The sequence below is a fragment of the Euphorbia lathyris genome, chromosome 5 (genome assembly GCF_963576675.1).
Source record: "Euphorbia lathyris chromosome 5, ddEupLath1.1, whole genome shotgun sequence".
NCBI classification, from domain to species: domain Eukaryota; kingdom Viridiplantae; phylum Streptophyta; class Magnoliopsida; order Malpighiales; family Euphorbiaceae; genus Euphorbia; species Euphorbia lathyris.
The window spans coordinates 80,771,265-80,786,464 of record NC_088914.1 but is presented as its reverse complement, the minus strand read 5'-3'; the positions used below and the strand labels follow the sequence as shown (position 1 = coordinate 80,786,464).

Sequence of the window (15,200 nt, the reverse complement as noted above, 5' to 3'; positions counted from 1 at the left end):
ACAAGTTTCTTCATCATATCCATGCTCACTTTCAATGAAAATTTCTTATACATATATATATATAAAAGAGAGAACTCAAGATTAGTGTAAAGTTTTAATTAACTAGAAATTATTAGTTTAATTAACTAATAGTTTAAACTAGTGAATTAATTAACTAGAATGTACAGCAAAAGAGAAAATATAAGATAAACTGATAAATCCTTAATCTCTCAAGCATATGTACCTTTTTTAGAAAATATTTGAATAAATAAAAGAGGATATTTACATGGAAACCGAAAATTATTTCTAACAGACAAACTTCAAACAGAGAAAAACCATCTACACTTCTAACTTAAGCTAGGGTCATGCCTGGTACATTCTGGTATTTCCAACTTGGCCAAGAAATTGTTAACTTTGTGCAAAAATATTCCAGCCACATTTATGATTTGGTCCTTTGATGAATGCCAAAACCCGAGCTGAAAGGGATACGGTTATGTATCCGGTCTGTCTTCTTAAATTTAGATGAGACCCCAAGGAGATAACTTATGTTGAGATTCAGTACAGGCGGCCTCTGCACTCTGAAGTTCCACAGAGGCATGGAAATCCGTCTCCAGGTATCAGATCATACCGATAATTATGCGTCAGTTCTTCACCAGACAGAATCTGTAGATGAAATTAAGTCAGCACCAAGAAAGATAACGAACATCATTATTATAATCGTTGCGGAATGTGCTTACGTCTCGACTTGCATAGAGGCCAATATGAGCATACTGAGATTCCATGCTGTTGACAAGAACTTGGTGATTCACAAGATTTGGCTTGCAGCTACCAAAAGATGCAATAATAAATCAACATGCGTGAAATATAAAAAATCGGAAATAAAAGAAAATACACCTAGCCATCGAAAAAAATATAACAATCGACTCGCAAATTTGCACGTTCTTAAAATGGTATGCTTAGAGTACATTATAAGATCAAGAATCTATAACAGTAATAGAGTATTTCAATTTCATATTGTAAGAAATAATGCCTCGTAATGTTTGTTCGCCTACGACTGATTGATGCATTGTTGTACCCTTTCGTTACTAGTTCAATAATTTAGAAAGTCAGTAACTTTGTGCTAACCTGTGATTGATGAACCTTGAAACATTTCCATATTTGGTGGCATCAATCACATAATCTTCCTGTCCTTCAATCAATCTGCTCATATCATTGGTATGAGCATCAATGCCATACATATAGCTGCAACCTTGTTCGCCGTATCTAAAAAACCAAGAACCGACATTTAAAATATAACATAAAGTTAACAATAATAGTAATGACTGCAACTTTCATCGTATGTAACCTGCCACGCCGCTCATTCGCCTCCTGCTCATCCAAAACCTCTCCGATATACTCGCACACAAATGTCCCTCTAAGGATTGGTTCACATGCCCTGACTGCCCATCCCTGGATATTTTAAAGAAAGACAGGAGAGCGAAAAAAATAAAAACGGACCAATTAATACGAGATTATAGAAATCAAAAGAGAAAGAAATTTGGAAGCATTACCTTATTCTTCGTTTTGAAGACTTCCAGTTTCACCCTTAATCCATTCTGCAAAATCCTATTTGGACATGTTTTACTACAGCTACACAATCGATTGCACTCGTACACAAGATAACCCTCCTACATATTTTTGCAATAAAGACTGAAATTATCAGTTTCACTGGAAATGTAACATGTCATCACTTATCTATACATACATATATATGGGTGATGCAAAAATGTAGAATCTTTTTAGTAATGATTCAAAATGTTAACAATTTGTATTACCTCGAGTAAAAGGCGTCCTTTATCATCGTACGGGAACCTACCATGCATTGATTTCCCATGTATGTCTTTGGCGTCTTCATAATCATTATCAAAGAGGTAAACATGATCACATCTTTCAGGGGTGCATAAAGAATGAGGGCAAGCACAGCCTAATTGCATATTCTGCATGAGGGAGGGAGAATATGAAATTCAAACCGTAACAAAGGAGATAAACCGTGCATTTTAAACTGAAATTTGGATGCATAAGTTAATGTATTTATGCATTTATTTAAAGACATTAGAAAATGAAAAGATACCTCAATATCAAAAGAAAATGACCCATAAAAAGATACCTCAATATCAGGATTGCGAGACTGATCAAGCAATGGCTTTGTTATGTATGTAAAGTTTTCCCAGGGCATGGAGAAATTAGAAACTTGACCATCACTAACATCTGGTGAGACATAAAGAGATGTGAGGAGGTCCTCGTCTACTACACAAACTATTGGCATCACTTCCTTCCCAAAGCTTATATCATTGCATAAGACGGTGACCTTTTGTTTCGGTATCTCTCTAAAATGTTGCAAATCAATAACATAATGGCACTCATCCACTTCCCACTCATTCTTTGTGTTCTCAGATAAATTTGCTGATGGTTTACCTACAGAACAGTTTGGACGGGGAACCAAGGGCATCAGTAATCCGGGATCCTTAAAACTCTTACATCCTCTGGGACAAATGAACCCGTCCTGGTGCCACTGCACTGTAATGTTATGCTCGCTGCAAAGTTTGGCTGCCTTGAGATACAATCGTTCAGGCAATACTCCGTACTTTCCCTCTAATGAGGCCTTTAGGCTCACCTTACAGCAAGCAGCTCGTGCAGCAGCTAAGATCTCAGGATTATTGGGTCGAGGTTTCGTCTTCTGAATCTCGGAAAACCACATATTTGCAACAGATGAGCACTGGGATTCTGCCAACCTACCAAGAGCTTCTGGCTCAGCTAATGTGTGCTGTGCACTTAATTCCCCGATGCTTATCGATTTTGACGCCTGGATACGTTTCTTCAAGTTACCACTGCCCCTGTTGTGCATCTTATATGTTGCTGCTCCGAGACTTTTCTTAAATCCAGGACGGCTAAGTCTTCCAGATTTTAATCTATATGCATAATAGCGAATTCCCCTCTTTGGAGGCCGAGAGCTCAACATACGTGCTCCCATATGAGCAGCCTGATGGTGCCGACCAAGATCAGGAAGCAAGTCAAACTTCAAGCCGCAAAACCTGCATATGAATCTTCGATTACCACCAAAATTCTCAGAATTGTTTTCCACAGAAGGTGGATTACCTAACTCAAGTTTTTGCAAAGGAACTTCCTTTGCTTTGTGCATATGCATATTCTGCTGTTGATCCACTTTCTGCATCCTGAATTCAGCAGGATGTACGGCAAGGACATGCCGCCATAATTCTTCAGCATTCCCAAAGTGGCTTCCACAAGGAATGCACTGGAGAAGAATGCACTGTTCCGCAAATTGCACGTGATGTCTCTCCTGCACGTGGGATTCCAAAAGTTTACGGTTGGTAAATGAATCCAAGCAAATCGCACAGGCATGTCCCCTGAACAACCATTGTGCTTCCTTTCTATGATTGCACATGTAGTGGCTTCCAAGCTCTTGATCATCCATAAACTCCTCCGAGCAAAATTTGCACTTGACCGATCTTTCATCACCGCCAAGGCTGCTATCAACAACCAATGGCAAAGCTGTCGGCTCTTCAGTTACAGAGGAAATATGTGTGTTTTCACCAGCATTGAAGCCCCATATTTGTATAAGCCTCTCTTTTTCAGTGGAAACCAACTTCGAAAAGAGTTCGCCAACACTGAAATCTTTAGAAGCCTCAGATAGGGCCCATTGAAGTTGAACTTCCATCGGAACTGGGTTTCTTAACGACATAATACTTTTGAAGAGCTTGTAAAAAAGTTCACATGCTTTATGTAGACAATGTCTTTGATCCAGCGAAAAACAATCTTTTAAAAGATCTGTAAACACTTCTTTTGGAATTATTCTACTTTTACCGTTTCTTGCACGCTTTAGCCAGCTGGGGATGTGTTTATCACAATATAACGAATAACGCTTTGGAGTTTCATGACAAGGGAAATTGCTATCAAGGGGACTTGAGCCTATACAGCGCAGCACCTCTGTACTACTATGATCCTGAGCGGAATGTTCAAGGTTATTCCTTCTGTGAAAAGCGTCTCCATCCATGAGTTGAAAAGGCTTTACTTGAAGCGGACTTTCAACTTGTCCCACTAGTACCATATCTTTGCAGTATGTGCTTTCTGATCCAGGAGTAACCTCCTCATACTTTCTTTTAAGTGCATTGGTAGATAAATTTGAAGTGTTTGTAGAGTCAATTCGGGGCCTGTGTTTCTTACAGAATGAAGATCCTGGTAAAGATCGATGTTTACAATGAGTTCCGAGAACAGTGGTTCCTCCACACATTGGACTATTAATTGGAGGCCTTGGTTCAGCTTTACTGGAGCTACCGATGAAACGAGACGCCAAATGAACACAACAGTACACATCACCATCATTTGCCCACCTAACACACTGCCTACCCTTCGATTCAATAAAAGCAATGCACTGTCGATTCTTACTCCCAGGGTCTAAAGCTTTCTTAGCCACAACATTTACAGGAGTTGTTTCAGAATCTTTGGTCCTTGTGACCTCCGAGTTTCCAGCTGCAACAACAATTCCATCCCATCTGTCAGCTACACTGCACGGAGACTCTAAGGGAACAGCTCTGTCCCTGAATTTATCCACTTTAGCGAGCTCGGATGCAACAATCATGGCATTTATAGAGCCTGTATGACTGAAAAATCCAGAGTCAATTTCAGCAGCCACAGATTGAAGTGAATTGCTTGTTTCCACCTGGGAAGCAAGTGGCTCTGCACGGCGAACTTCAAGCTTAGCCCTCTTCCTGGAAACGGGAAGACTCATATTTGAGGGACTCTCACAGCTCCTCTGCTCTACATCTCCACTACTGGATAGAGTTTGAGATGTGGAGAACCATTTCATAAATTCATGCTTCCAGGTTTTCCACTCGGAACCTAATGTTGGCTGCACCGGGGCATTCGAAAGAGAGTTGACTTCATTCCATCGGATGGAATCAGACAATTCCTAGGCCAAAGAAAAAAGAATCAGACAATTCCTAGGCCAATATCTTATGCATTAAATAGTATACACCATAGGACAACTGAAGTTCATCATGTACAAGCTGCCATAATTTCATGCATACCTCCTTCAACAATTCAATTGATTCAGCACTTTGTGCAACCTCACACCGCTGTGCCCAAGGATGAAAAGAATGCTGCAGCCAGTCGGAATTTATGTAGCACGGCAACATCATCTGTTGAAAAAGGAGAAGTTACATGACTATTGCAAACTGAAGGAAGAGCTTATTTATTTAAAAACAGCTTAATTCTTAAGAGTATCTATATGCCTAATTATGCCATACGAAATAGATAAGCAAGCAACAGAAAACGCAAAATATGTCTGAAAAAGAGTATCTATGATAAGCGATTGCAAGCTCACGAGTCAATTTTGTATATTCAAATTACCGCATTGGCACGAAAAATAAAATCTCTAACTCCTGTATGACAAAATATGAAAAGGACAGGAACTTACATTTTGAAGCTTCAGAAGCATTCGTCCAAGGTCAGAATAACCACTACAACGTGCAGCCTCCATAGCAAATTCCTTCCAGACCGTTACATCACGAGCAGTGTCTACCAAAGCCTTGTAATAGTTTTCCAAAATTGAAAGTCAAGGTATAGGACTATTCATATAGAATTGCAGATAAAATAGTATTTAAGAAAAGGAATTACCTCATGATGAAATTGAACAACAATATTCAGCATGCCAACTGCTAGTTTTTTCATTATAAATCGTCTTGCAATGTTCAAATCTTTAACCATCTTTAGTCCAATTTTATGAGTCCTACATGCATTAGGCTGCGGAAATTCATAGATTGATCGAACCAGCATCATATCTGCCCAGGAGTAATTCCTAGTATGCGGAAAAAATACCACAAAATATTTCTTCCTATCATGAGTTGGTTTTGCTTTCAAAGTCGATAACGGCCTGTCTGACCTTGCACATCTTATTCCTGCCTGCCACTTGCCTCTCCACTATACCAAAATCCAAACCAAGTTAGCACACAACCATAACTCATTAAAGTATAGAGGATAGCCAAAACCCCGAAACAGAAGACGTTAAAGAGAATTTCATAAAGAAAGTTACCTTAACCCACAATGCCACAGATTCGTCGCGTTCTAGCCACTTGGGTTCTAAGATAGACTCTGCGTCCCTAGAGTTGCTCGGTTCACTTTCAATAGTATCTACTGTTACATTATAGTTATCAGGGGCTTCGCAAGTTTCCATTGAATAATCATCATCTTCAAGATCATGACAATTCCCGGATAATCTTTGGCTTTCCACCTGACAATCAGAATATGAGGCTCCACTATGGTGCTGTTCGGGGAGAGGCAATTCATCTTCCATTCCATGGCTATCACTTTGAGGCCTTTCGACATTCACAGCCTGCAAGTCATCCACCATATTTACTTGTTTTCTGTGTTCAATCCCATTAGTTTCACCATTGTAAACGAAACCAGTTCCTGAATTCTGTTGAACAGAATCAGTATCCCCAACATACTGAACACCAGAACAGGGAAGAACTTCCATAATTTACAGTAAAATCTTGAGTCCTGTAAAATTCATACAAAGTAATTAAATCCATTACCCAATTCCTTGAGTAATCAGAAACATTTGAATAATTCGATTTATGTACTACTGATTACTGAAGCTCATAAAGAAAGATTATACTTCTAGATGAGATGACACTATTAAAAGCAACCACACTGAACCAAATCAACAGATTGTTATTATGTGCTTTATTAAACAAGCAAAATACAAAGTATTCAATCATTAACATATTTTCAGCTATGTTTATTTTCTGGAAAATCTTATGCATTTACTATATTCAAAATAGATTTAATAATTAATGTAATTTCTAATGTTTGATAATGTTAAAAATAAAATGATAATGTAAAAACTGATCCATAAACCTCCAAAACAACTGTTCCATCATTTTTTCTTAAATGTTTCAAACCCTTATTTCTGTAATCATATCAGAACGCTCTCTAAATATAAAAAAAAAAAAATTACATAATTAAATCCCTTTTTCTCAACTACTCAGATGCTTAGTTTCCCTCAAGTCGCTTAAGCTAGAAATGTCAAATTCGAATCCTAAAATACACATAAAATTTTAATTGGAGAGGATTCACTCAAAGGTATCCGACTAGAACTGAAGAATTGGATAAATTATATTTAAAAAAAAAGTGTTCATTTTGAGTCTTCTGGTTAACTATTACAGACAGCAACTGCTAATGCCTTGATCAAAATTCTGATTTTTTAGCTACTTTTGCTAAAAGTCCCATCTATGCAATTCGTCATATACCATGTCACTGTAATGAAAACTACTGCAAATACCTTGAATTCAAAACCTAATCAAAGAAATTTTCTAATTAAAAAAAAATAAAAAAAAGATGATTCGAGTAATTTAGTCGGATGTGTTACATGAAAGCTTTCTATGAAGTTATAGACCGTGCCAGAAAGTAGTTTAAAAAAAATTGCACAATTCAGAGATAGAGACATGAAAGCAAAGATTATAACTTTATATAAAGAAACACAACATCATCCAATGGTACAAATTGTAGTATAAGACATGTCAGAAAATAACTGAAATAAATCAATCACAGAAGAACTAAAATTAAAAATACAGTTAACGAAAAACCCACCTGAAATTCTCTAAAACCCTAATGAACTAGACCCAGTTAAAAAAATTTGCCTTTGAAACCTACATTCTTATCAATACCGTTAATCAAAACTTTTTAAGAATTCATCCCAAACCCATGGCCAGATATACGATCACCATGTGAAATATGCCTGACCCTGAAGACGGTGGTGGGTCCGATCCACCAACCCCCAAATAAACATGAAAATAAAAATCGGGACTTTATCTAAACATGTAATGAATATAAAACGAATAACCCCCAAATTGAAATCTAAATCAAACATGGGTACTTTGATTTTGATTGAAAGATTGTATCTTTGCTATGTATAATGGTTTTCCTGTATAATGTTTTTTAGGGCAGCAGCTATATGGTAGTTAGGTCATAAAATTGACTGCAACAAATATAAAATAATAAAATGTGACATAGGAAGAAGTAATGGTAATGTACCTTTAATGGGTAGGGAAGAAAAAGATCATCTCATCTCAGGTATACCTATTATTTCATGGTTTTGGCCATGGCCATGGTAGAGAAACAAAATATATGGCCAAACAAACCCTGTGCCATGACCAAAAACAGAAATTAAAAAGAAAGGAAAATTGGGTATTGTTGTTTAGAGAGAAAGAAGAAGAAATTTGGGTATAAAATAAGGTATGGTTATGGTATGCTATGGTGGATAGTGAAAAATAAGAAAACCTTAAAACAATGGACGGGTCCGGTAAGTTTATAAAGGCTCGGGATGAGTTGCGCGTATTTATACGAAATAGGACTCTCGTTTTTTTTTTCTAAATTATTATGTTTCCAAGATTAGAGAGATATGTAAAAATCTCATTCATTAATGGTTGTTGGATTTTATGAATAAAAAAAACCAATTAAACTTATACGACCTAAAACAATGGATGGGTCCGGTAAGTTTATAAAGGCTCGGGATGAGTTGTGCGTATTTATACGAATCAGGACTCTCTTATTTTTCTAAATTATTATGTTTCCAAGATTAGAGAGATATGCAAAAATCTCATTCATTAATGGTTGTTTGATTTCAGGAATAAAAAAACCAATCAAACTTATAGACGTCGTTTAAGCGATTAGAAGGTTGATGTTAATGTTTTCAATGGGTTTTAATAAAACCATGAGTCCAAAACTCCTCACTTTCTATTTCTTTTTTAAAGATTTCAAATTTTCTATTTTTTTTGGTAGAAGCAGGAAAAGAAAGACAACACGAAGACAACACTAGCCTGGGATCTATTTCAAATTTTCAAATTTTCTATTAACATTATTGGATATATTTTTAACATAAAAAATAGTAAAATTTAATCTCGATCTTTACAGCAATTTTGAGCCTAAATAATGGTGGAATTACCGTTTGATTATTTGGAGTGCAAAAAATCAAAATATTCTCATATGAATTGGGTTTATTTTTTATTTTTTATTTTTTGTCTTTTCACAGGTGAAAATGATGTCGTTTTGATTTGTATTAGGGTAATTATGAGGTCGCTTATTTAGTAGAGTGTAATAAACACCACACACATAAAAATAAAGTGATAAGTAAGGACAAGACCACCACTATTAGAAGTGATTCTCGACAGTTGTAGATACGTCGAGAAATTAAAAACCTTGTGTCGTGACCAAAAATAGAAATTAAAAGAAACAAAAATTGGGTATTGTAATTTAGAGAGAAAGAAGAAGAAATTTTGGTATAAAATAAGGTATGGTTATGGTATGTTACGGTGGTTAGTGAAAAATAAGAAAACCCTAAAATAATGGATGGGTTGGGTAAATTTACAATGACTCGGGGATGAGTTGCCCGTATTTATACAAAATAGGACTCTCGTTTTTCCTTTTTTCTAAATTATTATGTTTCCAATTTAGACTTCTTTTGAGATATGCGAAAATCTCATTCTTTAAGAGTTGTTTTGATTTCAGGAATAAAAAACCAATCAAACTTATACGATGTCGTTTAGACCATTGAAGTGTTGATGTTAGAGTTTTCCATGGGCTCTAATAAGACCAAAAGTCCAAAACTCCTCAATTTCTAGTTTTTTTTAAAAAAAAATTTAAAATTTTCTATTAACGTGGTTAAGAAAGTGTAGATATATTTTTAACATTAAAAATATTAAAATTTTATTCTCGATATCTACAAAAATTTTGAGCCTAAATAATAGTGGAATTACCGTTTGATTATTTGGAGTGCAAAAAACAAAATAATCTCGTACGAATTGGGCTTCAAATTATTTTTGCCTTTTCACATGTGAAAATGATGTCGTTTTAATTTGAACCGGGTAATTATGCGATCGTTTATTTAATAGAGTGTAATAAACACCACACACGTGAAAATAAAGTGATAAGTAAGGATAAAACCACAACTATAAGAAGTGATTCTCGAGAGATGTAGATACATTGACATCCTGTGTTCTCTACCTCCACCTCTAAATTCAAGTAAGATTTCGTTTCATGGGTTTTATTGGATAAATTACACCCATGACCACTAAATTTTACCAATTTTAACATTATGGCTACTGAACTTTAATTCTTAATGGTATGACCACTGGAACATTTTTTAACACTCGTGGCCACTCAACGCTTCAAAATAAAAAATTCAAAGAGTTAATAATATTCTAAGGAACTTTAATTCTTAAAAATTTTTGTTTTGATATTATTTAGTTGTTGTTTGGTTAGGAGAGGAGAGTGAATCTTTAGAGAGAGGAAGCTCCAAAAAATATGATTTTGGAAAATAAAAAATATAGTTTCATGGTAAATATCGTTTTGAACAACTTTTATTCTTGAATATTTTCATTTTGAGGTCGTTAACGACATTTTGAGGAGTTAGTTAAAATTGAGTAGCCACCAAGTGTTAAAAAAAGTGTAAAGTTCAGTGGTCATACCGTTAAGAATTAAAGTTCAGTGGTCATAACGTTAAAATAAGTTCAGTAGTCAGGAGTGTAATTTACCCGAGTTTTATTAGCATTATCTCGATCTGAAATTACTCCAAATTAAAAACGTTAAGGATAAAATGCTCGGGTAACTTATATCTATGGTCACTGAACTTTACTTATTTTCACGGTTTGGTCACTAAACTTTAAAATGTGACATAAAAGTCACTCCATTTTGCACTTTTTAATGTTATTTAAACTAAACTTTAACTAACATCTTAAAATAACTATTAACGGTCTTAAAATAAAAATCTTTCAAAAATTAAAATTGTTTATAATCACATTTCATGAGTGTTGACATTCAAAATCAAGTCTTGATCACTTCGAAGTGGAAACAGAGGAGGAATTAGGTGATCATTTTGAGTAATGGGACCATTGGACAAGAACATGTCCTGCAATTTAATAAGTTGCAAATCAGCAAGCAATTCACCACACAATTGCACAAAAACGAATCATCAAGTTTCATACCTTTTATTGTCTTGTTTGCCTTTTTACTCCAAAATGGTGATTTATAGGTGTTTGGTTAAACACTTCTATTTGCTTTTCATAATTGAAAAGTACATTTTTTTACAAAAGCAGAGAATCTCTGCTTTTTTGGGAAATCATTTTTTCCTATAACAAACAATAGGTAAACTAAACAGACTTTTAGTTAGTTTCAATATGTGAACAACAAGAATGAGAGGTGAAAAGAAAGAAATTGATGAAAATAAAAATAATAAATTGAAAAAGAGAGAAAACAGAGCTCTGCGTTCAACATTTTTCATGGCGGGAAATCATCAATTTAAAAGGGTTAATGTTTTGTGGTTACACGGATTTGCAGATGGTACATGTGGTATTTTTCTTTGCAAACGCAACCTTGTGATTGCAAAAATTTGCATTTTGTTTGACTTTGTCAAATTTGGCCAATAACGACCTCAAAATGAAAATTTTTAAGAATTAAAATTGTTTAATATCATATTTACTATGAAAACATATTTTTTTATTTGTCAAAATCATCATTTTTTGAGTTTTCTCTCACTAAACATTAATTTTATCTCTCGTAAAAAAACATCTAAATGACCTCAAATTTAAAAAGTTGAAGAATTAAAGTTACTTAAAATATTATTTAACTCTTGAAAATTTTCATTTCGAGATTGTTATCGGCTAAATTCTGACAAACTGAACTCAAATACAAAATTTTGCAAACCACAGTATTACGCTTGTAAAAAAAAATACTACAAGTATCAATCTACAATTCGGTGAAACCACATTACATCTATATATATATATATAATTAACCCATTTTAAAATTGTCGTTTCCATTTCATACCAAATCCTTCCCTAAAGCTCAAACACATACCACAAAGGTTAAAATGCAACCTCGATTTGGCATTTCTATGTTGCGAAATACCCTAACCCAACACATGCAATCCGAAAGTTAGAGTTCATCAAATCCTAAAATCTAAGCATGGAATTCATGTTTCATGTTTCACATTCCAGTCCCAAGAGGTTATTAAATAAATTCCCATGGAAAATTTGCAAAAGAAAAAGGAAGAAATACAAAAACCTCAAATTTGAAATTCCATGGTGAAAACTTCATCCTTCAAACTTTGGTTCATTAGTTTTTGATTGATCTGTTCATGGGCCGGGCCAAGCTGGACCTAACCGGGTTTAATATTAAATTGACATGTCCAAACCCAATCCAACCCATATTATATTTACATCGCGCTCGGATCGAGCTGGGCTAAACTAAAAAAAACTAATTCCCAAGCTTGGCCCGGTCCGACCATCTCATGTTTATTTATATGTTTATTTACCACTATTTCATGAATTCGTGGATCTCTGTTTTATTTTATAGCTAAATGATAATAGAAAAAATTGATGAAAAATAGCCATTATTTCGTACACTGAGTTTAACAATTACAAAAAAAAAAAAAAAAAGTATTAAAAACAAAGAGAATATAGAAATTGTTAAGTGAGGAAAAAAGAAAGGGAGCCAAAAGAGAGCAAAAAAGTATTCATATTGTATGATATCAATAAATTTCATTAAAATTTAACTAAGCTAGTTTCTGATATTTCTCTTTTACAAATAATATGTATATATAGAGCAGATGAAAATAACTCCATAATTAATATATTCATGCAATAAATTATTAGTATTAGGGTGTATCTAAAACAATAAATATCTTATTTATGAGTTATAATTATTAGGGTAGTTTTTATTATTTCTTATATAATATAAAAACATGTCGGACTGGGTTTAGCAGGCTTTTGAAATGAAATCCAAGCCCAACCCATTTTATGGCTTGTACAGGTTCGGGCAGGGTTGGGCCGAATGTTAGATAAACATGTCCAAACCCAACCCACAAATAACGGGTTTGGATGGGCTGAGCGGGGCAGTGGGTTCTTGAACAGGTTTAGTTTTTTACAATTGAAAAAAAAAAAGTGATAAAGAAGAGTTAATCTTAACCATTGAAATCGAAATTTGAAGTTGGAGACTTTTTGAAATCTTTGGAAGAGAGAAATCATGATGTTAGAGATAGAGAGCTTTGAGTGCACATTTAGGAAGGGGTGGTTATTCTTTTATTGTTATGTATTCTAAAGGGTTTAGAAGATTAAAAAGAGATGTGTAGAAAGTCTTGGGTTCAATTTTTGAAAATTGAAAATAGAGGGACTGAATTTAAAGACTTATTTATTGTGTAATTTTAATTTTGTACACAAATTGCATTGCACATAAAAAAAGAGGAGCAATTGTTGAGAGGTAATTTTTATTTTTATTTTATGTAAATAAATAGTATAGGTTATATTTTAGTACGTAGTTGGAAAATAAAATGAAATAAAAGTTATAAAAACAGAAAAGAAATAAACATGTGAGAATAAATCTGCTACTTTCTAGCAAACCTGGCCATCCATCTTTGAGGAAATATTTGAGGCTCAAGATGAGGGCATACGGCATTTTAAAAAATCGGCAAGTAATTTTAAAAGTTCATGTTGCAAGCTTTCTAAAGACGACTCGTGGGCATCAAATGGACATGTAACAAATGAGTTATGAATTTTCAAAGCTTGATACATGAACACTGATATAGTGGTAATTAAATTGGCCCTGGACGCTCAGACATCGGTTTAGGCCCAAATCCAACATTTGGGCCTAAGCTCTTCAAAGCTCATGCATACTTGCTTATTCAAATACTTAATAAGGACTAAAGCCTCTTCGGGAACTGCCTCAGTGGACACATGGACCAATGGCCATTCTGGATCCTAAAGGCATGCTCCCCAATTCTCATTTAGTATGGAACAGAAAGATAGGGTCTGAAGCCCAATTAGACATTGCCACATGTCGAGGTACACATTTTATTGCCTATAAATAGATTAGGAATCAGAGCTACAGGTACGTAATCTAAAACACACTCTCTCTTATTCAATTGCTTTCAAGTTAACTTTGTACTTCCTCAAGTACTTGTCTGATAAATATCAGGTTTTGTACTTGTCCTGGATTAGGTTGATATCTTCTTACCATCCCAACGACATGATAGATATCGGGTCTTGTACGCTAACAACGACACTAGCGTAAGGAATACTTTTCATTCGTTCTTTTTCTTCTTGTGTTTGTGGCACATATGGGTACTGAGAATGATGTCCTTAGTTATAGGGCTATCTACAGACTTACAACTATGCATACCAAATCGATCGATGACTTTGTTGACATAAGTCTCTCGAGACAGGGCCAACATGTTCTTCGAACGATCTCTTGAAATCTTAACTCCAAGAATATATGCGACTTCACCCATATCTTTCATCTCAAAACTTGTACTTAGCCAAGCTTTGTTCTGGTTCACAAATCTATTGTCATTACCTGCTACCAAGATGTCATCAACATATAATGATAGAATGATAAATTTTCTGCTTGAGCGTTTAGTGTAGAAGTAATGGTCTTCTTCAATCAACTTGAAGTCATTCGAGATCATCTGATTATGAAATTGAATATACCATTGTCTAGAAGACCGTTTAAGGACATAAACTGATTTATTCAACTTGAAAACATGTTGTTCACAGGCTTGTATGATAAAACCCACAAGTTGTTCTATGTGGATTTCTTCGTACAATTCTCCATTGAGAAAAACATTTTTCACATCCAGCTCTATGTTTAAACTTACTACTATAGCTAAGATTGACCTAATAGATGTAAACCTTACAATAGGTGAGAATGTCTCCTCAAAGTTATGTATAGCCTTTAGTGACAAGGCTAATAACATCAAAGAGTCTCTCTTATGTCCCGAAAATACAAATGAATTAAGACAATGAAAGAAGAAATGACTTCCATAACATCAAACTAATTTTGGCAGATAGTTGATCTACCAAAGGAATGCAAAGCTATTCGGAGCAAGTAGTTTCTCCATGTAAAGAAAAAGGATGATGGTAGTATTGAAAGATAGAAAACTTACCTAGTTGTTAAGGGCTATACGGAATGGAAAATGATAGATTTTGAGGCAAACATTCTTACATATTATGAGGTTTATGTTAATAAGATAAATTCTAGCTATAGTGGCAAGTTTGGACTTGAGCCTACATAAAAAAAATGATAAATTTTGAGGAAACCTTCTCATATATTGTGAGGTTTACGTTAATATGATTGATTTTAGATATAATGATAAGTTTGGACCTGAATCTACA

The 15,200-nt window shown here is 34.6% G+C and overlaps 1 protein-coding gene across 2 annotated transcripts; it reads right to left on the bottom strand.

The window, feature by feature from the left end:
- Positions 1–205: 205 nt before the first annotated feature.
- LOC136229564 (histone-lysine N-methyltransferase SUVR5) lies at positions 206–8,281 on the bottom strand. 2 transcript variants are annotated; one of them, XM_066018436.1, is made up of 12 exons: positions 8,071–8,281; positions 6,068–6,534; positions 5,653–5,955; positions 5,453–5,563; positions 5,064–5,174; positions 2,126–4,945; positions 1,794–1,955; positions 1,530–1,646; positions 1,325–1,428; positions 1,105–1,242; positions 717–804; positions 206–642 (listed from the first exon to the last, which is right to left on the bottom strand). In XM_066018436.1, the coding sequence occupies exons 2-12, from the start codon at positions 6,509–6,511 to the stop codon at positions 535–537; spliced, it is 4,506 nt and encodes a 1,501-aa protein (XP_065874508.1). In that variant the 5' UTR covers positions 6,512–6,534; positions 8,071–8,281; the 3' UTR covers positions 206–534. The 2 variants fall into 2 exon arrangements, with proteins under 2 accessions (XP_065874508.1, XP_065874509.1); XM_066018437.1 differs by lacking the exon at positions 8,071–8,281 and adding an exon at positions 7,627–7,952.
- Between the last annotated feature and the right edge of the window lie 6,919 nt (positions 8,282–15,200).

Excerpts from the sequence above, each read along its gene's own strand:
- LOC136229564 (XM_066018436.1), bottom strand. The coding sequence starts at position 6,511 with ATGGAAGTTCTTCCCTGTTCTGGTGTTCAGTATGTTGGGGATACTGAT. Across the intron at positions 5,564-5,652 it reads TTGTTCAATTTCATCATGAG|GCTTTGGTAGACACTGCTCG; the intron begins GTAATTCCTTTT and ends AACTATTACAAG. Across the intron at positions 1,956-2,125 it reads CTCGCAATCCTGATATTGAG|AATATGCAATTAGGCTGTGC; the intron begins GTATCTTTTTAT and ends TCCCTCATGCAG.